At 41.9% G+C, this 26757-nt stretch overlaps 1 protein-coding gene across 3 annotated transcripts in view; it reads right to left on the bottom strand.

The window, feature by feature from the left end:
• Positions 1-20447, bottom strand: part of CPT1A (carnitine palmitoyltransferase 1A) — a 36812-nt gene extending 16365 nt beyond the window's left edge. Inside the window, exons 1-10 of one of the 3 annotated variants that reach the window (XM_042814314.1) lie at positions 20344-20447; positions 16546-16734; positions 9573-9727; positions 8427-8566; positions 7855-8026; positions 4703-4804; positions 3827-3964; positions 2555-2632; positions 1749-1856; positions 32-119 (exon numbers count right to left, since the gene is read on the bottom strand). In XM_042814314.1, the coding sequence (XP_042670248.1) occupies positions 32-119; positions 1749-1856; positions 2555-2632; positions 3827-3964; positions 4703-4804; positions 7855-8026; positions 8427-8566; positions 9573-9713 (967 nt within the window). In that variant the 5' untranslated portion in view covers positions 9714-9727; positions 16546-16734; positions 20344-20447. Of the gene's footprint in view, positions 1-31; positions 120-1748; positions 1857-2554; positions 2633-3826; positions 3965-4702; positions 4805-7854; positions 8027-8426; positions 8567-9572; positions 9728-16545; positions 16735-19592; positions 19613-20082; positions 20102-20343 lie in introns of those variants that run through there. The other 2 variants (XM_042814315.1, XM_042814316.1) reach the window with 2 other exon arrangements.
• Positions 20448-26757: the final 6310 nt, after the last annotated feature.

The raw sequence follows: 26757 nt of genomic DNA on the forward strand, positions 1-26757 counted from the left end.
TGTTCTTTTCTCCTTGGATAGCCCAGCTTACCTGATTCTTCTCCTGGGATGCGGGAGGTATTAAACATCCGCTCCCACTGAGCTGAGCAAAGCGGAACAGTGGATCCCATCAGAAGAATCTGTACAAAACATCTGGATTAAATTCTAATTTAGTATAGATCGTTAGTAAATTTAAAAGAAAAAAACAATCTGGGTAAACAAGAGGCTGCAGAACAACAATATTTATAATGCATCATTTCTTTCCTGTTCCTTGTTTTCCCTTCAACTACATGTGGAAGATTTCACTCACTGACATTCCAGTAGCTGTATTTTTTATTTATTTATTTATTTTTTAAATTCTTATCAAAGCTCACTCTTCAGAAGCAAGCACTTAAAATAGCTTGCATCAGAAATCCAATGTCAATCTGGGTTACCCCTTGATTTCTTCCTCTGTTTCTGATTAATCTACCTATGAAATTACATCATAAACCCAAGAGAGTACACAACTCTCCTCCTATCCTTATCTATTTTGGCTCCCTTCCTTGTTGGATTTCTCCTATGCAGGAGAAATCACAACACCAAGTCCAAGGACAACCTTTGCTTCAAACAGCAACAGCTACTCAACTGCACTCTTTCAATGGTGCCTTTTGTTATCAAGCAGACCTTCTTACAACCACTATGTCCACATCAGGATCTGAATTCCTCTGAAGTCTGGATGTTTTTAAGGCAGTATTCTGCCTGACAAATACCATTTCTTAGACACACCATGTATTTACTCCAATTATCTGGGTCCAAACATCCAAACAAACAGAACAGTAGGAAGACTTCCCTAGGACACCTGCTTTGAAGAAAAACTACAAACATTTCTTAGCGTTTCTTTATATGACACTAGGAAAGAAATTGTATCCACTGAATCATCACAGACTAAGTATGTGGGCTGGGAGTTATGATGCTTACTTGAATAAAATATGAAATAGAAACAAATCAAATATTCAAACAAAATCTGCTTGAAAGACACTTAGGTTTTCTGGAAATGCAGTGTCCTGAGGAAGTATGAAGTCACACACTTAGCGTAAATCAAATGTTTCTAAACTTCAGATAAACTTAACTTTAAAAAAAAGTTGTCTAGCTTTATTGCTACACCAGCTTAAGAAATGAGTAAATTCAGCAATATACTGAAGTGTTTATTTTCCACCTTGATATATCAAGTAAATAAATTCACTGCATTTGGCAGATTCACTAAGCAAAGCAACTACAAGCAGAAATCACAAAGAACAACATGAAAATATGGCAAGCAGTACACATCCAATTGTAGTTAATATTTCAGCATATAACCTACTTCATATGCTACTCAATTTAAAATTCATCCTTACAGTCAGTTTTAGCAGGAAATAGGAAAATGTTTTCCTGCTGGGATTTCCAGAACTCAGAGGTTCAGAAGTACCATGACATGCTTGCTACCTATCAATAATTTGTTAGGTGGTGTACTTAACGTATGCAAACATAAGACCTTATTTCTCTTTTGGGCAAATAGCTAGGTCAGTTTCAAGTGCAGCAATTAGCTGGTGTAACAGAAGCTTGCATCTGATAGCCAGTAGTTTGTGCACATGTGCAATTCAAGTGATAACAAAGATGCCTGAGATCACAAATTCAGTTGAGTCTCACATATGGTTCTGGCACAACTTTTTCCTCTCCTGCTGAAAAAGCTGATCAACTCCTTATAAACTGTGCTGGAAAAGACCAAAAGCTATTTAAACCAATGTACATACTGGCTTGATTTCTTGTCTGTCCAGTTTTTTCCGGTAGAGCAGGATGGCATGGATAATATTACCAGCTCTAGCTGCCTGTATGGTTGTGGGAAATAAATAAAGGAAGTCCTGCAAAGTACATAAGAATCTTAAGTTAGCTATTATCATAGAACACTGAAAAATATACAGTACTACTGGTATTTTGTGGGTTTTTTCCTTTTTTTTAAATTTTTTTAAGCTATATTCTGGTCAATGAAGTCAAGTCTTGAAAATACATGAAGTACGTTAGTGCAGTGAGTTGATGACTTAAATTCCATTCCTTCAATAGCCACAATTTCCTTAACAGCACCAGTTTGAAAACCTACAGCATGGCTGTCAGTCATCCCATATAATGCTACTGAAAATTTGAATTCAAAACCACAGTATTTCCTACTTATGTTTTTAACCTCAGGGTCTTTCACAATTTTACTTCCTGTACAGACATTTACAAATACCAGAACACACAACTGTGCTATGCATACGCATCAGTTCGGTTTTTTTTCACATTAATCTTTTTAAAAATAGCTTGTTGCAGTAAGTATAAAACTGCAAAAGAAGCCATCACTGCACAAGTTTGCCCAACTGCCAGATGTGCTAAGTTTATTATGAAGATAGCACTTTGTAAGACATTTGTTTCAGATCGTACTCCAGAAAGAACAAAGACAGCCATATACTCAGTGGCAACAGAGGTCTAAAAAGGGAAATATTAAAGAAAAATAAGTTAAGATCCATGACAGAAATTTTCCAATGCTTCTTTGACCCATAAGGCATTTATAGCATTTACCTACCATTGCAAAATAGTTACTGTTAACCATAATTGGTCCACGCCCTCTAAGGTAGATATATTCTTCCCACCAATCGCTCACCTGTAGGATGAAAAAAGATGAGTAAAAGTTCATTATTTCTATAGTTGACACCTGCTGTGTTGATAATTCCACATTACAGTGCTTTGTACAGAAATAGAAATTTAACAGTCAGCTTGCCACCCCCCCCACTTAAAAACATACAAAGAAACAAAAATCCTCCACTGATTTCTGTTAATATTTAAGGAAAGCAAATTAAAAGTGGGATAATTCTAGAAATAGTAAGTTTCTGAATAAATTGTCATCTTCGCATGACATTTGAAATGCATCAGAAACCCCAAATGCTGGGGTAACCTAAGAGAACTACAGTTAATGTGTAGAGCCAGATTTTAGATACTACATCAGGAAGCTCAAGAGCAGCCTTGGGGTTGTTCAGCCCGGAGAAGAAAAGGCTCAGAAGAGAACTTATTGCAGCCTTCCACTACACAAAAGGGGCCTACAGGAAAGTAGGGACTTTGTAAAAAGGCATAAAAGGATAGAACCAGGGTAATGACTTTAACCTAAAAGAAAGGAGATTTCAATGAGATATCTGAGGAAGAAATTCTTCACTATGAGGGCGGTGAGCACTGGAACAAGTTTCCCAGAGAAGTTGTGGATGCCTCATGTTTGAGGCCAGGTTGGATGAGGGGCTTTAAGCAGCTTCATCAAGTGGTTGGGAACGCTGCCTACTGCAAGGGAGTTGAAACTAGGTGAGGTCCTCCTAAAGGACCTTTCTAACCCATGCCATTCTATGATTATAATTGCATTACACAGTTCTCACTACGATACTGCAGTTTGGATTTTCTCTTTGATGGAAAACATTTGTTTTCCATATGCTTTATCAATTCTACATAAAAAAGTTTTCCTAAAGTACTCTTCTATCTAAACTACCTGGACAGCTACGTTCAGGGTTTAATTACAAATCTTAACAAGGATAAATAGCCTATGAGCAGTCGTAATAGCTAAATCACTGGCTCCAGAATAACAAACACAGAACTGAACAAAGGTGTGCTCTATAAAGTTCCATTTACCAAACTTTCTGTTTTCAAAATCCCACATCAACTTATTTCTGTGCAAATCCAGTGGTCTCCAACGCACTTTGCACAAGTTTCAATTCCCTTCTTCTCCATTTAAGACAGAATGAACAATAAGCCAAAAATACAACAGGAAACAAATATTCAACAGATGTAATTTGAAGTCATCTGTTGATCTACTCACATAGTTTGTGGCCCACCATGATTTTAGCTTTAAGTACCACTGAAGCCTTGGTCCTAAGTTAAATGCAAAATCTTTTGCAAGACCTTCCATTCTTTTGAACTCGTCGTCATTCATAAGTGGCCGGACTGATTCCAGATACTAGAATACAGGAAGAGAATCAGCATCAGTGTAGTCACAGATGTGCACCTTCTCATCATTTCAGCCGAAAGTCATGTACATCATTACAGCAGAGAGAACGTTTACATCACTTACAGCAGAGAGAGCATTCAGATTCAAATGTATAAGGCTGCAAAACGCCGTGTTGTTAAAACACTTTAAACATTTTCCTGCAAACTTTTCCAGAATTTGTGGAAAAGGTCACTTTTCTAACAATACATTCTCCTCTCCAGAGAAGAAAGCATTTTAAAGAACATATTAATGTTATCATAGGACTCAACTCTTCAGCTTTAAGCAGCTTCACCCAGCTCTTTTCCTTCAGTTTCCTTCAAACCTCCAGTTTCCATAACACACAGTCCTACTTACACACTTTGCTGCAAGACTTTCTGTGATAAAACACACGCTTACATGCATGCTAGTCAACATAACAAATACAAGATGCACTGAAAGCCCTGCATATCACTTCATTGGAAAGTGTTGTAACAGACATCATATCACCCAACGTGAAGCAAGCCAGCTTCAAACTATCATCCATTTCAGTGGTTTGTCTTAGCCCTTAGTTCCTACACATTCCGTTTTTATGTATGAGAAAATATTGATACCACCACATAATGATTTTAAGACACGGCAAAAACAAAACAAAAACACTCGGATATAAATACAGAGGCATCTAAGCATGGATTCAATGTTACCAAAGATAATGAATCGAATTCCACACACCCTGGTGACTGTGTCTTTGACAGCTGGAACTGGCAATCGTGGTAAAGACGTCTGGAAACTGTACAACATGGGCTTACGTCCTGAGAAGAGTTTTACAAGAGTCTGAAGGAAAAACAAAATCAAAATATACGCTTCAATTTATTATGTTCCACAAAGGAAAATGACAGAGTAAAAGGAATAACATAGCTGGGAGTTCCTTTCACTAGTAAGCAACATTAGACTAAATTTAGCCAACTACCATCTTTATCACTGTTTGACAAAGGCAAAAAGGCAACGGCAAACTATCTTCCAAAGCAAACACCACATCATTTGAAGAAAAAGAGCATCATGGAGACTTCCTGACTTCTTCTGGTCATTAGGCAATATTGTTCGCATATGACACGCCTTGATCTCAGTAGAAAACGGAGGCAGTTACTGAGTGCACTTCCTCATTCATTTTCCTTTATGAAGATTAAAAAGCAAATGTACCCATCGATATTTTACTTACAAAATAGCCAACAGAAAAATCCACCTCAATTGTACTCCAAAACAGGAATCGTTCAGTCAAGCATCCCACATAACAATAGCCATCATTAAGAATTATGCTTTGGAATCATGCTTTGATATTTTTCAAAGTTATAGCTCAACATCAAGAGTATACATTTAAAGGGAGTTTCTTTAAGAACAGTTTGCCCCCAGATAATCAACTGCGTGATTTAAACACATCAAGTTGTGCAAGCATGCCAATGTTATGCACAGTCCTTGTGTTATCAAAAACCAATAAACAAACAAAAAAAAAATCAAAGACAACAGTTCCAGACTCAGTTTCAAGTTTTACAGCATCCCATCTTCTCCACGAGACTGAAGATAGAAATGCTGCTTCTATCTCTGAATACCTCTCAGCTGTGACATGCACTAAGTTGAAACTCTCAACCAGGCAAATTCTAGACTATACATGGAAGGATATTGATATTAATCATCCCATTTGGGCAAGAAAGTAAAATCAAGTATTAAACCAACAGTTCACTTATTGTGAAGTACAATCTCAACATCCTATATAGTATATTCTATGAAGTTCAATATACTGTGTTCCAACGGGCTGAAGACAGAAGAAAACTGAGGATGCCCTTTCACTACTAAATTGCTATCATTTGCCCTATTCACCCAAATTACAAACAACTGAAAACACTACTTATGAGAACAGCCCATTCCCTCTCCATTTCCTTGGTCAGCACAGCTACAGGAGGCTGTTTCAGGCAGCAAAGCCATTAACAGTCGCAGTGTGTTACCAGCAAAAAAGACTTCCCCGCAGCACAGATCTGCTAGATGCACCATGGTGATCAGCCCAATGAAATCTGATTGTGCTTCATGGATAAGACAATTTTAAAGCCAGGTGAGAAAAACACCACAGCTTTTCGTAAGAAAATCAACTTCCTATACTTGGAGAGTATTTTATTCCAGAACTCTTCAGCCAGGCAAGATTTTCTTCAGGCAGAGAATAAGACTACCTGCTCAACTGACAAATACAACAAACATGCTCAACTACAAGTTTACTTAAGAGTCTGAGACCACTGAAGTGATCTGACACCTCCTTCATTACTTCTCTGATTTCACATCCTAATACCCATCAGAAAACCTAATTACTTCAAAGCTGAAATATTTTCATTAGATGGGTCACCAGACTTCCAATTAGCCTGCCAAACAATCAATACTGCAGCTGAAATCGCAGCACAGGTTTGCTATCTGCAGGACTATTTGAACAAAGAAAAACATCATGAGTATATTGTTATGCTGTTAATCAGCATGAAAATCAGCTGGGGAAAAAACAACACATGCACAGGAAAATCCCTCCTGGATAACAAAGGTTTAGAAAGCTGAGGTAGTTGGTGCTGGTTTATAGAGGTAAACTAGTCCTCTCTTTTGTTGGAACTACCTAAAAAAAAGCAAGGAGTGAAATAAAGGTTTATATTAAACAGAGATGAGATAGTGCTAGGCATACACCTGTATAGTGGCCTGTTTTTAAACCACATGTAACACACAGCAAAATAATGTATGCAGCATATCATATACCAAAGTATATCAATAATACGCAACAGAGCGTGGTAAGTAGCACTACAGTTCATACTGTTCAAGGCTAGTGTTACAAGCTAAGATTAACAGCCTTAACATATCTGTTTGGTAGGACATGCTGAAAACCCAGACAGAGAGAGCTTCAAGCAATCGACAGAAAGCCTTACCATTCAGAGCCTGGACTGTACAAATTCAAGTCATGAGGCTCTTGACACTGCTTCCAGGAGAAACTATTGATTAGAAATTTCATTTGTAACAAACTAATATTGAACTGTAACGTATATTCTGGATATCTGTTGTTGAACAACTTCCATAATATATCATTACACATCTCTTGATTTTTTTAAGGAAGCTAATTCTTATCTTAGGAGAGCACTTAAATTCTGTGTCGACAATGGAAGAAGTTTAAACAACTGAGCCTGAATAATAAAAATCCACTCCCCCTTCCAGAGCACCTATACATATCTTCCCCACACTTATTACAGCCTTTAAGGGAGATGGCAGCCTCTCAAACCCTTTTCCAAAGCATCTTAATTATCAAGAGAAGCCACGTCATTCTAGTCTTATCTTTAAGTGTAAATTGTGTTACAAGCTCCCCACCTCATATGTTTTCTCCAACTCTGTTTGGAGTCTTACCACTACGACCGTTTGAAGGGACAGACTGTAGTTTTCTTTAAATGTAAGGTTAATTTTAGAACGGATGCCTAAAAATACCAGCATTTCTACTTTAAAAAAGAATTAGAGTAGTGCTTTCTGGAGAGAACAACATTTTTTTGTTGTTGTTCCATAGCCTGAGTTTAAGCTGTGGTTGCACATAGGGAAGTAGGCATTTGAGTCACACAGTCCCAAGGTGCTGGGAAATTTAGACATTCTTCTTGAAGTGTTTGCTTTTCCTTCCACAAGGCCATATTGAATAGTTTAATTACAGCATCAAAAGGATGATAGTCATTAGTAAAAATACCCAACAGCCCTTGTTCCGTGACATAGAAAACTCAAGCAAGACAGAAAAAAAGAACAACTACAAAACTATCTACTTCAGGGCTTTGAAAACAGACCACATACACAAAGAGATGAGATAGAACCGAAAGACAATACATCCTTACCATCCACAGCTTGGTGCCTGCAGAAAGCTTGCCGTGTTCAGCAAACATCCAGCCATGATAGGAAAGCAGCATTTTCAGGGAGTACCTCATCGTGACAATAAGGGCAACCCAAAGCCCTGTGCCAAAAAGTATTCCACTCACAATGTTCTGTGTTTGGTTTGACATATAGCCACTATTTAAAACAAAAGGCAGTATGAATCAGTTAACGTCAGTTTAAGTTTTAAGGAGAACTTAACATTACCAACCTACATTCTGTGGTACAAAGGCAGGCATTGTGCAAGTTTCACATCTGTCTGCTCCTTGTTATTGAACTCCTTTCCAAACTTCCTCTCCTATGGCCAGAACAAAGGCAACAGGAGTTGCCAAATGCACTTCCCAAACACGTATACAACAATGCAGTAATACTGGTACAACAACCTACACATTTAATAACTTCATGCATTAAGATTTACGCTTACTCTATCACAAAGACACTGTTCAAAGACTGGTATGCTTTAACAGGATTTAGATGAAAAGCAATTACACATAAAACTGATTTGGTTTAGAGAACAGTAAGTTTTCAGACTACTTACGTTGTATCAAGGGTTCGGTTGATTTTCGCTATTATTCCTAAAGAAGGATCAATTTTGGCATACATTGTTGACATCACACCCACAACTACAATAAGCCAGCTAGAGGGGCTAGCAGGATAAACACCAGTGATAATTCCATTCTGGAAAGAAAAGCCTTCACATAATTTTTTCATACCAAAGCGGTTGACTTCATATTACCATGGAAAGAAACAAAAATCAATACATTTAATTTTAAACAAGATTATCCAGCATTTTCTTTCATGGATTTTAGCTAAGTTTGATTGCTACCGGAAATTCTCACAACAATACCAATAATTACTTCATAGATTATGCAGTTTGTGCCACAAGTTCTAGTGAAAGCACTGCAATCAGCAAAGTTCTTTGGAATAAATGACATTTCCAATTATGATTCCATAATCCCATTATTAGCCCTTCCTAAACAAATACCTGGGAAAAGATACTCTACTGGACAAGATTCAGAAAATTGTCATTTAAACTGTCTGTCTCAAAGATACTTTTCTTAAGGCTACTTTTTAATAGTATGTGAAAAAGACACTGAAGTCAGCCTGTCGCTTACCTCATGTACTACTAATAGAATAGATACCATTTCTGATTCTATGAGCAAAACAAAAAAAACAATCAGAAACATTACTGTCTGGTGTAATTTATTCAAGATGGGTGTTCAGGTAACTTTGGAAAATAATAAACATTTTTTTCTAATTTGAAGATTTATTTTTGGTAAAGAACACATAAATCAAGAATGTATTTTGGTACCTGTGCACCCACATGATTTTCAAAGTCATGATTACATTTTTGATCTATGCAAATAGATAATATATAATTCTATGAGCTGTTGAGAAGAGAATAAAATAAAGGTATTATTAATTTCTAACACCCGCTTCATCTTGATTCCATAGAACAGATAAAAAAGAAGAATCTTTTCAGTCTTGACATTGTACTTTTGGCACAGCATCAGCCAGCACTGATGCTTCCTTTACTACCCCTTGTTAACTAAAATTCACAGAAGTCATTTGCTGTAAGGAACTTCATATGCCAAAGAGGCCTAAAAATTAAGTTCTGCTTAAACAAAACTTCTATATATCTATGAGAACCTTAAGTTTGGTAGGCTTGACTGGTTTTAAGTACCTTGAATCTGATGAACTTTTTCTTCCATGAATGGACACCAGATAGGTAAATTTGTTTGAGTGCCTCATGGCTCATTCGCAAGTCAATCCCATCTGGAGTTACTGTAAATTGAAATGCTACTGCTTGATGAGCTTCTGCCATTTTTGGAGAGAGTTCTGTTAAAAATAAATAAATAAATAAATAAATAAATAAATAAATAAATAAGACTCTGTACAAAGGTACTAAAATCATAAGCATAACATAATAATTCCAGGGGAGATTCAGGTTGGACTTCAGGAAATACTTCATCTCAGAGTAGTCAGGCATTGGAATGGGCTGCCCAGGGAGGTGGTGCAGTCATTGTGGGGGTGTTCAGGAAACGTTTAGATGTTGTACTGAGGGACATGGTTTAGTGGGGAACTATTGGTGATAGGTGGACGGTTGGACTGGATGATCTTGGAGGTCTTTTCCAACCTTGGTGACTCTACGATTCTACGATAATCAACACCATTTGGACCAGGGCAGCACTGACGTTTTTCTGTAAGCGTAGCAATTCTTTTGCAAATCTCAAGTTTAGACTTCTTAATTAAAAATTAAGTTCCAGTTGACCTTCATCCCTTGCTAAACCGCATGTTAGAGCTAACAAGTACAGTTTAGCAGAGCACTTCAAAAATGGTCTGTTGTGACTTTGCCCTTCCTCGCTGTAAATATTCTACAATGCCAAAATCATCTGGAACGTGGGAGAAGAAATACAAAGGTTCGTGTATGAATATACAGTAAAGGAATGTAAACACTGGGAATGCTGTATGAACAGGACTAGGAAATAAATACACAATGTAGAAAGAGTATTAGGGTGAGATGAACAAGATAACTGCTGTTGCACAACATCTAGTAAGGTAATTGACCAACGGGTAGTGCAATATTTATAAAAGTACCTATCTCTAGGACAGCCTCTGCAAATACATCTTCTCCTAGAAGAGCTGATGGCAATCCAAAGACCTCCCAAATCCATCAGTCGCTGCTGGGGAAGGCAGAGGCTCAAATCTTGGTGAATCAGGTTTCTGGGCCTCCAGAAACTAAGCTAACGCTCACAATACCGTGATAGAATGCAATTTCATCTATGCATGCACAGTGTTTCATTAGGACAGCAAAAAAACAAAACTGGTTTTGAACACAATTTCCAAGACAAGCACTGTATGCCCTTCTTGTAACAGCTGCAATTTGTAGTACTCCATGACTCAGTCACTAACAACTGCTTATTTATAATGGCCTTGTTGAAGGCAAGTATCAGGAAGTCAAAGTCAGCCGTGTACTCGTTCGTGTGAGTTGCACACCATCAGCTCTACACTGAGACCAAAACTGCATGAGCAATAAAGCAGAGACAGGCAGTGGTTAATACATGGTACACCCTGGAGTTAATACATGGTACACCCTGGACTCGACAGGGTTTGCAAAAACACAGAGCAATTGAAGAATTCATCATAAGTCTAGTGCTGTTCAGACAGTTTAAAAAACAAAAATAAACCCAACCATAGCTCTCAGTGGAAAAACAGGCTCCTCGATTTGTCTCAAGAAAGGCCAACTGACTCTCCAGTTCACTCCTGGAATTTTACATTCTGGGATGCCAACGCATCAGCAGCAGGTCAGCTGGTTTTCACTACCCTTCAAGCCCCCTGTGGCTTCTCAACCTGAGAATTCATAACCATCCTCCCTCTGTTTCTGAAGAGAAAGAATTTCTGGAAACCCTCTCACTGAAGTACATGCATTTGTATTGTCCGAGGTAGGAAAAGATTATAAATAGCATTAATCATAAACAGCCTCATATTTTACTAAATTTAGTTCAATGGTCAGGTTAAATTTAAATAAGCTTCAATAAGGAAAACATTCCCTATAGCCAAAATACAAATGAAAGAACATTAAACCAGCAAGAACGAAACCCGAGTCAAGTAACCAAGCACAGAAGACAAGGTTAGTTAGAGAACTGCACTGCTTGATCCTGAAAGATATTAAAGCATCACACAGCGTGCCTCTCTTCATATCCTTTCCCTTTACTCAAGAAAAACCAAGTATCTCAGACTACTGTTTGTTTGAATTATGATGGCTGAGCAGCAAAGACTTCCTGGAGCTCCTTCCTTTGAACACTTCTTTTAGCCCGCACAGGCCAATTCAATCATAAGCTGCCCAACACTTCCCCTCCTTTGCATTCCTCCGCTGTCACGTGCTTGCTAACAAAGTAGGGAAAAGGGCACTGGCCGAAGGAGCATGCGCTGCATTCTCAATTTGACTTGCCGACGTTAGTAAGGCAGCGCCCACATCCATCAGCTTGCTAACACTGAAACAATAACTTCTTGTAACTCCAGGCGTTTCGGTCAGCAAATGCAGAATAACCTTTCCCAGCCATAAACAAGAGCTTAGCAGTTTGGCCGATCTTACTGAAAGGAGAAGAGAGAAATGAACACATGTTCACCATCAGCCTGAAGTGGCTATTTTCATCCTTTGAGTGTTATTTTCCTAGTATTAACATATCTTCAAAACACGCCTCGCTCCTTACTAAAATCAGAGTTGAAGGAGAAAGCTGCCTGCTCCTTGTTCTTTTCTGGTTTCATTTCAATTCAAACACGCTGTATCAGCCACTAATGCTTCTCCTTCCTCCTCTTCGTAACTCAGCTTAAGCCAATCAAAGCTTGCCACAATTTTCCTCTTGTTACAAACAAAATGCTGGTAGGTTGGAAATAAGCTTTTCAGCTGGGAAAACACACGTCAAGTCCTGATAGACCTCATGGGCCAAAAATGCTAAGACTGAAAATCTGTATTGCTGTCTGCTACACACAAAGCTTCACTGTGCTATTGTTACACCTTTACTGATGCTACAATAATAATGTTTAACTTTTTAGCTTCTACTGCCCATAGGCTCAATGATTTCAGGGTGCAGACGCCAAAGAGTCCACTTCGTATTGTAACCTACGTATCCTGTAGCCACTGAAGGAGATGAGGGTCTCCTATTTAAATGTAGTTTTTACATCCTTTGCTCCTTTTCCTGCAAACAAAGCAAATTCACAAATGAAGGGTAAAATGAAGAGATCTCTTATTCACATGGCCCAGAACTGCCAAAATCTGGGTTAAAGACTTAATTCTATGACTCTTGCTTGCAAGCAAGCTCAACAATTCAGTTTGAAGCTCTCTTCGTGGTATTTTGACATCTATTTGTACATTATGTGGAGCATACGTCTGTCAGGAATCAAACTCAGCTTACACAGCAAATCCCCCCAATTCTTCTACTCTGACAATCAACGGTTGAGAATTTTCTGAGAAGAGCAATGACTGCTACATTGTTTCTCTGAGAACATCCCCACATAGGACCCCGCCAAATATAATGTTGCTGGAGCTCTCAGACAGACATCTCCAACATCCTGACCGCAGATTGCTCCCCGGTGGCAGGCAGACTTGAAGCATTACACATCTCCATGCTAAGAGCTAAATTATGCTGCTGGATTCAGAATCACAGAATGGCCCAGGTTGGAAAAGACACCACAATGATTATCTAGTTTCAATCCCCTGCTGTGTGCAGGGTTGACAGCCACCAGACCAGGCTGCCCAGAGCCACATCCAGCCTGGCCTTGAACGCCTCCAGGGATGGGGCACCCACAGCCTCCTTGGGCAACCTGTTCCAGTGCTTGCAAGCTGTTCCAGAGCTTAAAAGCACCAGAAAAGCTTATATACTCACGCAGGTGCACACATTTCATCTAAGGAATAAAAACAGTTAAGCTTCCCTTCAGGAGATGAGCTTGATGCAGCTTTCGGAAGAAATGGTCATTAAAAAAAGAAAAAAAAAATCATTTGTTATCTATTTTGTTGTTTTAGGATAGATCACCAGCATGCAAATGCTAAAACATCATAACCAGATACTAAACTAAAAGCAAGATAATTCCCAACACCGAGGTGTCTAAGCATGGAGGCCAGCTGGAAAGCCAGCCTGCAGCAAATTGCACAGCAGCCAGCAAGGTGCCCTTCAAGCAAAGGTTAACAGCCCTGAGGTGCATTAGGAGCAGTACTGCTAAGAAGTCAGGGGAGGTGAGTCTGCCCCTCTCTAGCTCTGCTCAAGTCCCATTCTGAGAACCGCCTTCAGTTCTGGGCTTCGCAGTACAAGAGAGATGAAGCAACCAGAGTTCAGCGAAAAGCTGTTGAGAAGATTAAGAACTTGGAACATCTCTCCTGTGAGGAGGGAGAGGCTGAAAGAGCTGAGACTGGATTGCCTGGAGAAGAGCAGGCTCGGGGGATCTTACCACGTCTGTTAACACCCAGAAGGAGAGTGCAAAGAGGACAGAACCAGAAGAAAAGAAGCACTACATACAGAGCAGAACAGGAAAAAAAACCAAGAAACTGCACGGAGCGCCTTACAGGCAGCACATTTCCCTTTTGTTTAATCTTACTGCTTCTTATAGTCCATGTATGTACTATTTATGGACCAAGCATAACATTTCAGGAAAGAATACATGAAGTGAAAGCTGGAAGAACACCTTCAAAGGCATGGAATAAAAACGATCAAGTCAACAGCTCAATGCTGACCTCAGAAGAAAATAATTAATACAGTAAAAAAAAAACAACCAAAGCTCTCAAATCATGATAAGTTTGTAGCTCCCTTGATGATGTTTAAAAAGACTCCTCTGGATGGCCTGAGTGCAACACAAAGCATCCAGCAGTCAGCATCTGTAGCATCTCATTTGCAGCAGGGCCTGAACCCAGGAGAACAAAACTCCCAATTCACCATTAGTGCCACTTACACTGTACATAAATACAAAAGCTTTCTGAAAAGTAGAGTTTCAACTGGCTACCTAGCAGAGATTCTTTCTGAAACTTAACATAGACATCTTTAAAAGCAGATCTCATTTAAAAAAATAGGCCTGATGAAGAAATCCCATGCACAAACAATTCAATTGCTCTGAAAGACCATCATGTCTTAGAAGACAAAGTAGAACCAGTCAAGCACTCAGGAAGTGCTTTCTGCAACTGACAGAAGCGTACAATTAATCCGGAGGACAGAAAGTTGGATTCCACAATAGAATTTACACACAGATGTTTTTGTATGAACTTTATAGACAGATGGAGGCATTTTAAATACTGCTATAGTGAGAGCTGGCTGGTTTAAAGGTAGCAGGCAGCTTTCTGGTGCTGACCTTAAGTGCTGTAACTTAAGTGCTGGTGATATAAATGGTGGGAAAGAATACGAATTCCTAGTAGTAAAAAGTCCTTGAAACTTAATGTCATGTGTGTATTCATTGGAAAGGAAAACAATGACCCTTCTTATCCACTTGAGGCCCTGTATTACCAATAACAAAACCTGGGTGACTTCAGTGATGTCTTTTCAGAGAGTTTGCTATAGGTGCAGAAGATTCATTCACTGAAATGCATGCTGTCAGCAGTATCCAGCATTGATGCAGTCAAAGTCACATCTGCCGTTATACGAGTGCTTCCCCACCACTACCTGACAACCTAAAATCAGACAGGATTTGGGTAAGGCAGGCAGCTAACCAGAAGATGCCTAAAGCAGTTTACAAGAATCTGGTGCTCCATTGATGAGCAGTTGAAGGAAGTTAAAACTAAAGCATCCAATTTAACAGAAATACAAAGATGAAAGTTGGCTAATTTTATTTGCATATGATTTCCCAAAAAAGGTTGCTATGCCTCTCAAAGGAAAATAATTTTTTGATCTCCAATTCTCTTCATATTTCACTGCGAAATATGCAGCCCAAACATTTAATCATGACCAAAAAGGCTTTTGTTTGTTGGATGTTCTACCAGCTAATACCACTTTCTTGCGGCCCATCTTAGAGTTCTAGAGCTTTGCAAAAAAGGTAACGAGATCCCTCAGGAAGAATAAAGAGCTTATTCACAAACCACGTGATATTTTGCAAGTGGCTGACTTCTGAACTTACTATACAGATTAACCAACACTGTTATTCAGTTAAGAATTTATACCTCAGAATAGCTTGCTCATGTACAAACCTTCAATAATAACTAATCATGCTTGAGCTGCACTTATCACTGGCTACTTTACATGCTTAAGTTTTACCAACAATTCACTTCTCTACTCCAATGGGACTGCAGACACAAAACCATTAAGAGAAATCCAAGAGGAGCAAAGCCAAGTTTTTTTTTTTTTGTGCAATAAACAACCACGTGGGTTAAATTCAGCAGGTCTTCTCAGGTGAACCTAATAACTGTGGTACAGAAATAAAACAGAAACCAAACAATCGCCCGCCTTTAAAACTTCCATTAAACGATGATGGGCTGAATGCTACGCTAACCTGACAAGTTCTCTCATGCCAGGCTAGCTGTAACTGAAGGGAGTTAAAACCAGTTTAAGTTTCCCCAAAAGCTGAATGCAATTATTTACATGATAGATCTCTCAAAGGATTGCCAAAATAGGATTACTGGGCAATCCAATGATTGAGATGGCTTAAGCAAAGCACTGGATGAGATAGGAACTTTTTAATGTAAATTTTAGGGGTTATTTTTTTAGTTGTCATTATTGCTGTATAAGCAATAAGCATTGGCTTCCATCCCTCTTATCCTCCCCTATGGCTGAGGGCTGTAGTCCATTGAAATTACAATGTTTAAAGGATTTTCTGCACCTAAAAAATGAACAAATGGTGTGTTGCAAGCCCACCGAGAACTGAGAGCATGTATGTGCACAGGTACAGCAACACTGGGACCTACTACAAACCTCACATGCAGCAAGTTCGAGATCAGAACAGCCAAGCAGCACGCAGTAACTCACTGTCCCCACTGACAAAGCTATCAGCTTGTGTCCCATCCTCAGCATTTTCCAGCATCACTTATGGAGGTAGAATAGATAACCTCCAAACGCAGCTTCTTTGAAATTTTGGCCCAATTTCCTTATCCACTTCCCAAAGGCTAAAATGGGGTGGCAGGCACATGTGGAAGGACAATATGAAAACAGACAAACAGACCAAGGAATGAAATGCAAACATACCTGAACAGCTCTGTATTCCTCAAAAAAGAATTTGTGATCTGCTTGTCCCCCAGAGATCTTCTATCCCACAGACTCACTGCAGCTGGGTTCTTGAGTAGGTCAGAACACGCTCAGAGCCAGACTCATCCCAATGCTGTTAGCTGCCAATAGCCATTAAACGATGGCAATGACAAACAGTTCACTGTAGCTCTGAAACAGAAAGTCAAGAAAAACAGTTTGAGCTTTGATTCACGCAGAGCTTTCAATGGCTGTGAGGGACTGGATCAAACTGGAAGCCCTCAAGTAAAATTTATGCCAAAGGAAAGCATTGTCACAAAGAGTAGTGTGAAACTGTTTTCCACTACACTGCATGAATATACTGGATTGATCTGGCTGTATTTAGCAGGCCTAAGATGGTGAATAAGAGTTCACCCAGTGCCCTGCTACCCTCTTAGCTACTTCTGAGGGCTGAAATTAGCGGCTGCTGGCTTGTGCAACAAGCAAGGTGATCTCAGTGGCCAGACCCAAAGGCCAGATTCATCGTGCGGTTTAAGACATCCAAATGCAAGTTCTATCCTGCAGGCTTTAAGCTCCCATTAAACTCAACCTTGATGCCACCAAGATTTCTTGGAGACACGTTCACAGAACAGGCTGCTTTCACTAGTGCCTCCAGGAGAAAAGACATGGATAGATAAGCAGCTGTCTTCCCACCTGCAGAAATTGAGGACAGTCAAGCAAAAAGCATAAGAAGACCAGCTATAGCAGATGTGTTCATTACTAGACTAACATTGATGAATTTTAATCCCTACTGTGTATGGATCATATAGCCTCTTTTGTCTTCCTGAATATCACGCTGCTCTACTGGATGGTTCCATGATGTTACTCCACCAAGAACAAACATACAACAGCAACACTGAACTGCTCCACAGCTGTAATCAAAACTGAAACTCTTACAATTGTTGCTATTTACATTCTTTTCTATGAGCAGTAGGACATACTGAAATTCTGCTAAGCCTTTTGCATCATCCTGATCTTCACTGCAACACACATTAGATTGTACACATTTCAATAAGCCACCTCTTCTCATCTTCTCAAAACTCAGTCATCTTGACGAGTAAGAGATAAAGCAAAATGCTGCACAGCTGCTGCACTATGCAGAAGCCTCCCACACCCTCAAAAGCAAACCTCTGGGTTCTGAGTATTTTATTTCTTTTAAAAACGCTGCCATAAAAAACATTATCCGGGCATTCACAGAATGGCTCTGTTTGAAGGGACCTCAAGGATCATGAATCTCCAACACCTGTCGCAGGCAGGGCCACCAACCTCCCCATTTAATACCAGACCAGGCTGCCCAGGGCCCCATCCAACCTGGCCTTGAACACCTCCAGGGATGGAGCATCCACAGCCCATGTGGGCAGCTTGTTGCAGCACCTCACCACTCTCATAGTAAAGAATTTCCCCCTGACATCCAACCTAAATCTTCCCTCCCTCAACTTCAAACCATTTCCCCTTGTCCTGCTGTTATCTACCCTCTCAAAAAGTTGATTCCCCTCCAGTTTGTAGGCCCCCTTTAGGTACTGAAAGGCTGCAATGAGGTCATCCAGCAGTCTTCTTTTCTCCAGGATGAACAAGCCCAGCTCCCTCAGCCTGTCTTCATAGGGGAGGTGCTCCAGTCCCCTGATCATTTTTTTTTTTGGGTCTCCTGTGGACCCTCTCCAACAGCTCCCTGTCTTTCTTGTACGGGGGGTTCCAGACCTGGTCACAGGCTCCAGATGGGGCCTCACAAGAGCACAGTAGAGAGGGACAACCACAGCCCTGTCCCTGCTGACATTCAAACCACTGCAGGTGTTTTTCCACTTCTCCCTCCCTTTGCACTAAGTACCTTCTGCAGTCACGCAGCAAAGAGTTGTGCTTAACTTCCTGATGGCAGCAAATATTTCTGTAACGTCTTTGCTTTCAGCAGCCCTGCACCTGAAGCCGTCCACCTCCCAGCACCTCTGAAGTCCTACAAGCTGACCACCACATCCAGCCACTGAAGACAAACGGAATGAATTGCTCCCGATGATCATTCCAAGAGTGGAATGAGTGAGCTTGGAACATTTTACTAATATTGGAACCGATTATTCAAATAACATTAACCCAGACACGGAAGAGAGGAATGCTTTTTAGTCAGACAGATGCCGTTTTTCTGAGCAGGTGGAATTTGGGACTGCATTACAGCTCCGTGAAGGACAAAGGGAACGGCTTCAAAATATAAAAAGACGCACTTGGCTTTTATTTTAAACATAAGCTTCCACTTGAGTCACCTTCACAGAAGGTTTTCCAAAACTGCTCACGCAGTCGTGCTCCAGTTGCAGCTCTCCAACAGTGTGTGCACGCAGCGAAAGCAAACATCCCCTCCCCGCCAAGGGCACACCGGCCCTCCCCTCACCCCCCAGACACGGCCACGTGGAAGAGCGGCCAGATCCCAGGGGAACCCGATCCCAGCTCCGGCCCGGGACGCCCGCAGCCCAGCCGCGCGCGCCCCCGCGAGCCAGGCCCCGGTCAGGCGCGCCCCTGCGAGCCAGGCCGGCCCACGTGACCGCGGTCGGGAAGTAGGGGAAAGGTCGCGCCGCCGCAGCGCCGCGCCAGCGCGCCCCGGGCGGCTCCCGAGCGCTGCCAGCGCCGGATAGAAGTTACTAAAGAGAAGGAAGCGGACTCTATCTCAAAGGCAGCAGGAGAAAGCGACGTGCTTTGCCTGCATAACGTTCTGTTTCCAGTACAGCTCGCAGTGTTACGACCCCTCGGTTGCGCAGCGTTAAGCTTTCCTCTAAAAATAAGGCTTTCTTGCTCCCTAACCAAAGCTCAAACACCCCCAAGCTCCAAAGAGCCCTCAGAGATGCTATTTCTACAGCTGTGCCAGAGCTCTACCTCGGTGCCAGCACGCAAAGCCACGCTTCCCAGTCCGCATCGCTCACCCACAGCGTTACAAAGCGGTAACGATTCATTAGCACCAAAGATTCGGTACGGCCACAATAGGAAAAGCACCGCTGCGAAAGCGCATTCCTAACCCTCATTTAATGGTTCACCTCAGGCAGAGGACGCGACCGGGGCGTCAGGAAGGTCAGACAGGCAGGAAAACACAGTGCGGGAGAAACCGAGAAAGAAAGGCATCAGAGCCGCCCCGGTCGAGAACACGGCAGGAGGAAGCGAGCCGCGCCCGGCACAGTGCGTCCCGCTTTGGGACCAGCCGCCGCGCAGCGTGCGGGATGCAGGGAAGGGCCGCCCCAGGAAAGGCGCTCCCTGCGGCAGTTCCGCCGGCAGCAGCATAGAGCCGCGTTCCGCCAGGCTATAAATAAGAGACCGGCGCTTCGCTTCGATCCTGCCGCCCGAACTCGAGCGAGAAGGCAGAGATGGAAGATGCGGCAAAACGTCAGCGTGCCTTTAGCAACAAGTTCAGCGGGTGCTGCCGCCCGGCCCGGCGCCCCGAAGCAAAGCGCGGACGGGAAGAGCCGCGTCCCAAAAGCGCCGAACGAACGTCCCGGCCCCACGCGCGCACGCCGCATGTAGGTCACGCACCGCCCGCCGCCGGGCGCCGACATCCCAGCGGCCGAGGTCAGGCTGCGGCTCTCGAGTCGCGCTGATCCTCGCAGCCCTTCCCGACCTGACGGACGCGCCCCCCGCCGCCCCCAAGCTGCTCCTCGCGGCCAGCGGAGCCCACCGCTCAAGAGAGAAGAGCTGCGGCCCCGCGTCCGCCCGCAGCGCTGCCCCGGGGCCCGCCGCCGCCCGCCGGGCCTCCGCCCACCCGCCCGCTGACAGAATGGCGGTGCCGCCGCTCACCGGCTCCGGCTCTCAGCGTCCCACAGCCGGCCGAGCAGGAGCGAGCGGCGGCACCGACGAAGAGCGAGTGGGAACCGCGGCCGCTCCCCTCACACACCCTGCCAGAGCCGCGCTTGCCGCCCGCACTCTCATTGGCGGCCGGCGGCGAAGGGGGCGGGCCCAACGCGAAGGGGTATGAGAAGGGGGACGCGGGGCGCTCCCCGGGAGGGCGGGGCGGGGGCGGGAAGGGAAACGGGTGGCGATAGGCTGAGGTTGGGCGGCTTGCGCGATGTGATTGGTTGGGAGCGCGTGGGCGGGGCGTGAGGGAGCCGCTATGGTGGCCTGCGGGCTCGGGGCTCAGGTGGGGCGGCTGCGAACTTACAGATACAGGTCTCTGAGGAGAAACAGCTTGAGTACGAAGTCAGCGCTTGAGGATGTTTGGTTACAGCACAATCGCAGCAGGAAGGCTACTCTGTCCCTTCCAGAATGAGGGCACGACCTGTCGAGCTACAGTCTGCCAGCACAGAGGCTCTGAAGCAGCACAAGCTGAGATCCATAGCCTTTCCCTGCGTAATCAGATCCACCCAGCCACGGCTGTGCTCCTGCCAGCTGCTATTTCCACGTGCCTGAGGGCTCCAAAGCATACAAACATGATGAAACACAGATGCACTGATGCTACAGACTGAACCTCTCCTTTACCCTCAAGCTCATGCAACGCTAATAAAACACCAAGGTGCTGGTTGGGATTTTCCCTTCCAGCATTCCATGCCCAATGATGCAGTTTGAAGATGATGGTATTATTCCAGGAGGAAACTTAAGGCCCAGAAGAAAACAAGGAAAAAAGGGAAAAAAGAAGAGGGATTTAAGTATTAGCAAGAGGGAAAGAAAGGGGAACCAAAAAAAAGAAAGGAAAAGAAATCACTAAAAACACTTCCAAATTCAACAGCTTCCATGTCTGCATATATTTACCTATAACAAGAACAAATTGGAATTTGGTAACTTTCATCCCTTTGGCGTCCTTGTGTTCTACACATTTTTCACCATGCACAAAAACAGCCTAGAATGTCACGAGTTGCTATTTGTGTTTGGTTTTTGCTGCCATTTTTACCTTCCAGATGCTTTTTTACCTTTGAAATGTTAAAATCAACAAAAACACAAGTCTGCTTTCTCTCATTCTGCTTGGAGTTTCCTCATGTCTCAGTCCTCAGCCAACACTTTCATCTACACAGTAATGAGTTAGGAATCAGTCAGCTGGGAGCAGACGTTGCCATTGTTTGTCTCCTTCTCCAAAATCCTGAGCAAGCAGTCATGAATTAGGGAACACCCAGATGAAGCACTTACTTTATCATGGTGCTAAGCCCCATATATGAGAAGTATTGCATTACATGAAGCGGTGTGATTGTGACTTAGCCAAACCAGACTTGGCTCTATTTATCTGGCAAATGTAAGCCTAGCATTACAGACAGCCCCGTGACTTGTTGCCAGTGGAACTGCCACTATCACCTGGGTCAGGCTCTACTTACCCATTAACCCAGATAAAGCAAGTTGGATACTTCCTGGGGTAGGGCTGTCCTATTCAGAACTTAGTCCATCTCTTACTGTGGCAACACACACTGCTGAAATGCTCCATCTCTTCTGCACACTGTATTTTCTCTTCCTATAAGAACACAGAGTGATTGTGCTTCTCATGACTGGATCTGTGGTCCCCTGCATGCCTGCAGCATGGCCTGGACTTCTATCGTAACCTTTCACTGCTCAGGAAAGACAAGTTTGTTTGTTTGTTTTTCCCCTTATAACTGGCACATTTTTGATTTCTAAAAAAAACCACGAGTACAGCACAGACAGCATGTGGTTGGTGCTGTAAGCCCCCTAGTAGTTAATTCTGATTCTTGTCATCCAAAGAAATGAAAATAATCAGCAACTGGTCACATTTATCTATATAATTTATATTTATATATTATATATATATTATAGTATAGTATAGTATGTTATAATATAATTATAATAATTTATGTATTAAATTTATAATTAAATTATAATTAAATTATAATTATAATATTATATATTATTATATATATATTATTCTCATTGGAATTGAATTATTCAAGAGTTTTGGCACACAATATTATTGTGTGCAGTCTCAGTTGCTTGAAGCAGATATTTTCCCTATTTGGTTGCTAGTTTCATTTTAAACAAGACTAGGATTATTTTTCCCCCCCTCTTATCTCTTGTGATATCTAAACGTGAACACTTCATGGTTAGGACATAGTAACTCAGTGACCCATAGCAATTTACAACTGATAATCTGTGTGGCAAAACACATTGATAGTAAGCCAACTGAAAACAGCTCTGAAATACAGATTTCATAGACAGGTATGTGTGTGCATGTTTGTATGCCAGGAGTCAAAGGTGAGAGCAAGGCAGGCAGTGCCCTCCCTACTAAGGGCGCCATCCCACAGCACCTGAGCAAGGCAGGCAGAACAGGTCCAGTGACATCAAACAGGGTCAGGCAGATCATTTGACACGTCGGCAGCAATGAGGAAGTCCAAGGTTGTTAATCTGGAAAACTGAGACAGGGTCAGGGTCCAGATCAACACAGAGCGTGGCCTGGCTGCAAGGCCAGGGCTTCAAGGACAAAAGCATCAGCTTAAAAGCTACTTAAGAGCAGGGAGCCTCACTAAGGCCCCTTAGCAGATGCTCTCCGCAGACAAGTTACACACATACACATGTACACCTTCACAGAATAGCTACATTCACCTGTGAGATGGATGCGGGAAAAGTGGAGGTGTTTACAAAATGCAGTGGCCAGAAGTATAGAATGCAGTATATGCAGTATAGAATTTCATGCCAAGAATTAGATGTGATGCTGCTGTAAAGCTGCATACTGCTCATTTACTGACTAGTGAAAATCACTGAGTGATTTCACACACCGCTGGTAATGCCAGTGTCTTACCACATCCTCCTTTCCTTACATGTTTCAGACCACTCCTGACTCCCAAGCCCTTACTGCTATGAGTCAAACATCTCACTGCTGTTAATACTAACACCAAATTCTGCCAGCACAGTGATGTCTCAGGAAACAGAGACTTTGATCTGGCTTGATCTTCCTTCATTCTTAAGTACTTTCTCATAAAGTATATGAGGATATAATATTGCTCCAAATGATATTTAAACAGAACAGGGTGAGTTGTCATGTCTTGCTCTGCCACTAATTTTGCTTGACTGCATTGTCAACAGGGATGTCAGCTGATCCTCTGGCATTTGGACATATAAGAAGGCAAACATGCCTCTGTCATTTCAACACTATAAAGATGTTTTAGGAGAACAAATGTGCTCTTCTTTTCATACCATTGTTAGAACTGATAAATAACTTCTATAGTATTAATTTTTCTGGAGTAAAACAGGCATTTCAGCCTCATGGTTCACTGATTAAGGGATTGCTCAGAACACATCACAGGTTTTGCTTAGAATTCATAAATCAAACACATGCACCGTTCCACTGCTCTAACTCCATGGATTAGGCTATCAACCTAGCTAGGCTTTTGAGCATCCTTGGAAAGTTAACACTGGCAGATGTGGCTCAACTAGGAAGAAATACACTTCTGCTTTAGAAATTAACTAATAGTAACGTTTCAGGTGATGGAAACTCAACTGATTTCCTCAAATTTGATCCAAGAAGTCTCCATGACCAGAGTTGTACTCTCAGTGTCTAGACATACTATTTTGTACGCCTGAGGTATTCTTACCTATTGTAACATTGCTTCCATAGAGATGAGCTAGGCTAAGGGAACAGAAACACTTAATCAGTGCCTACTGAGAAGTGGATAAATGCAAATCTAATGTAGTGCTGACCAAGCTGTCCATAAATTTGGCAGGTAGCTAAGTTTCTCAGAAAGGGTAAAATTTTAATCAAGTAACCATGATAGACCCTACTGAGAATTTTTAAGAGTACCTGAGCATATTTGGCAAAGAGTCCAAAAGCAAACAAACAGTATCTGCATGCTTCAAACATCACCTTCCAAGCAGTGCATTGTCTCTCTAATATATTTTTAATACATATTGAACAGTAAAAGTGAAATGAACAGCACTGCCACAGCATACGGTGAGACAGGCCTTTTGGAAGAACTCACAGTCATTCCTCTGCTCAGAAAATAAAACTACAGCCCATTTGGAAGGAACAGCCACAGCTAGTGACAGATCTTCAGATTTTTAAACATGTGAAAAACAGAACATTTTAAATTCTCTTTCTTCCTGATGTTTCAACTCTATTCCCTTACTTAGAGTATTCATGACTCCCTGCTTTGTCCTTCACATTCACATTGGTTGAGGAATACAGATATCCCAATACCATCCCAGATGTGAGAAGATGGATGGCATGCCAGGTATAAAGGCCATTACTGACAAGCTTACAATATATGCCTAAGGTTATATTGACAGTAGAAAAATGGAGTCCGGCCAAGCTTTGAAAGAAAACTGTGTAGTGGATGTTTTCTAGAGCAAGGGAAAAGTCAAAAATACAGTACTGAATCTATATTAATTAGCAAAAGCTATGGAGAATGTTGCAACCTAATAATGGTTGTGTTTGGGACACTCTCTAAACTCTACAAAACTTTGAGAAAGAGAACCCTCTTGCCTGAAAACGCACACCACCACTTCTAGCTGAAGGTAGAGGTGTGTTTAGAGGTTATTCAGAATGTTATTTAGAGGTTTATTTGTTTGGATTGAACAATCTAGCCACTGTCAAGTATTTGTGATATTCACTTCATTTCTAGTATATCAATTATATACCTTACAGTAATTTCCAGAATGTGTCCAAAGACTGAGAAAGATTGATTTGCTGCTTAGTGTCCTGGAGTCCCAGCCTAAAACAAAGGAAGAGAGTTTAACTCCTAGCTGTGTTATGGACTTTAGGGACAAAGCACATCAGCTGAGTTCCTCAGTGTTATTCATAACTCGTGCTAAACAGAGCCCATGGGAAGGCCATGTAAAAAAACCACAACCCGTGCAGCTGGGGAGCAGGGAGGAAAGCCATTTGTTTATTTCACGACTGTGCCATTTCAGACAGCATAAAAAATGCGGAAGACTACTCAGCTCCAGCTGAACGGGTTAGATTATCCTCCCACTTAGTTCATAGATTCTGAACACAAAGAGCAAAATGAAAAAGTACTGCAACTCTCACTAGAACCTCTATTTGTTATGTAGCATGACAGTGTTTCTTCCCTTCAAATGCTTGCAGTTCATGTACAATTCATTATGGCATTTTCCTTACTAATTATCACAATAACTCAGATATGCCTTCACTAGTGATCAGTAGAGAGGACACATTTTGCCTATCGCTCTGTGATTTTATTGCTCTGTGTTACAGAATACCTCTGATAATACAGAATATAAAGGAAATCTGGATAAGAACAACCCGGCCCCTATCAAACCTCTCTTGGCATCTATTACTAGTGCCACTGCTATCCAGTACTGAATACCATTATCACAGCCATCAAACTAAGATCCACAGTGCTGCTCTTTACAGGTACTGTTCCCCAGCCACTCAGGAAAGAAAAGGATATTCTAACCATACGAAGTCCCAAAAGAGAGCTCCTTCTCTTTATAGCGTCCATGCCAACATGAAAACTAGCTGTGCTTAAGTTGCTCACTTATTGCACAGGTAGATTTCCGTAAACAGGCTGCAATATGAGCTCAATTCTATAGACTTTGTTTCAGATGTATGCATAACCAAGAGATTTTAAGGCCCTGTAAATTTACAACGTGTGCATGTCTCATCTTCAGTCAAGGCTGAGTGCACACATACAAATAAAATCTACCTTTGTACCTTTTCTATTGAATTTCCTTATCTTTCTATATCTGCAGCCATAATAAAACATCATTTATTTGCCATTTGCTTCCTCTAACTTCCATAGTACCACCCACTGAAGCAAAGCAGGGTGCTGAGTATTAAGAAGAAAGAAAAGACATCCAGTAATTGGAGGAAGACGGGAGAAAGCAAGTGTCAGACAGCTTGTAGAAGGGGCAACAACTGTTGCATCAGCACAGCTTTCAACTTTTGAGGCATGGACCCCTGGGAGTCCCAGAATGGAGAAGCCTCCAACGAAGTGAAGCAGAGAGACAGAAACTGTGGCTAAGCTAAACACAGGTCATGTTTGCACTGAAACAAAAACTAGTTTAAAATCTCCCTGCATAGTTATATTGTACATCCAGGTTTTGGACACAGCTTCTTACCTGCAGCAGTGTTGTGGATGCTGCTGCTGGGAGCTGATCTCACAGTGGTGTGACTCTGCCATGACGGCTAGGCCACACAGCCACAGTTGCTCTGGTCATCTCATGCACTTGTTGTGGAAGCAAATATCACAACTCTTTTTGTGGATTCAGGGTGCTAATCCAGCCAAGGGTAAAAGGCTGGAGCAAGGAAGACGTACCCTCGAT

This window comes from Centrocercus urophasianus, unplaced genomic scaffold, assembly GCF_019232065.1.
Source record: "Centrocercus urophasianus isolate 14NV4802_14NV808 unplaced genomic scaffold, USGS_Curo_1.0 seq_14, whole genome shotgun sequence".
Taxonomy (NCBI): domain Eukaryota; kingdom Metazoa; phylum Chordata; class Aves; order Galliformes; family Phasianidae; genus Centrocercus; species Centrocercus urophasianus.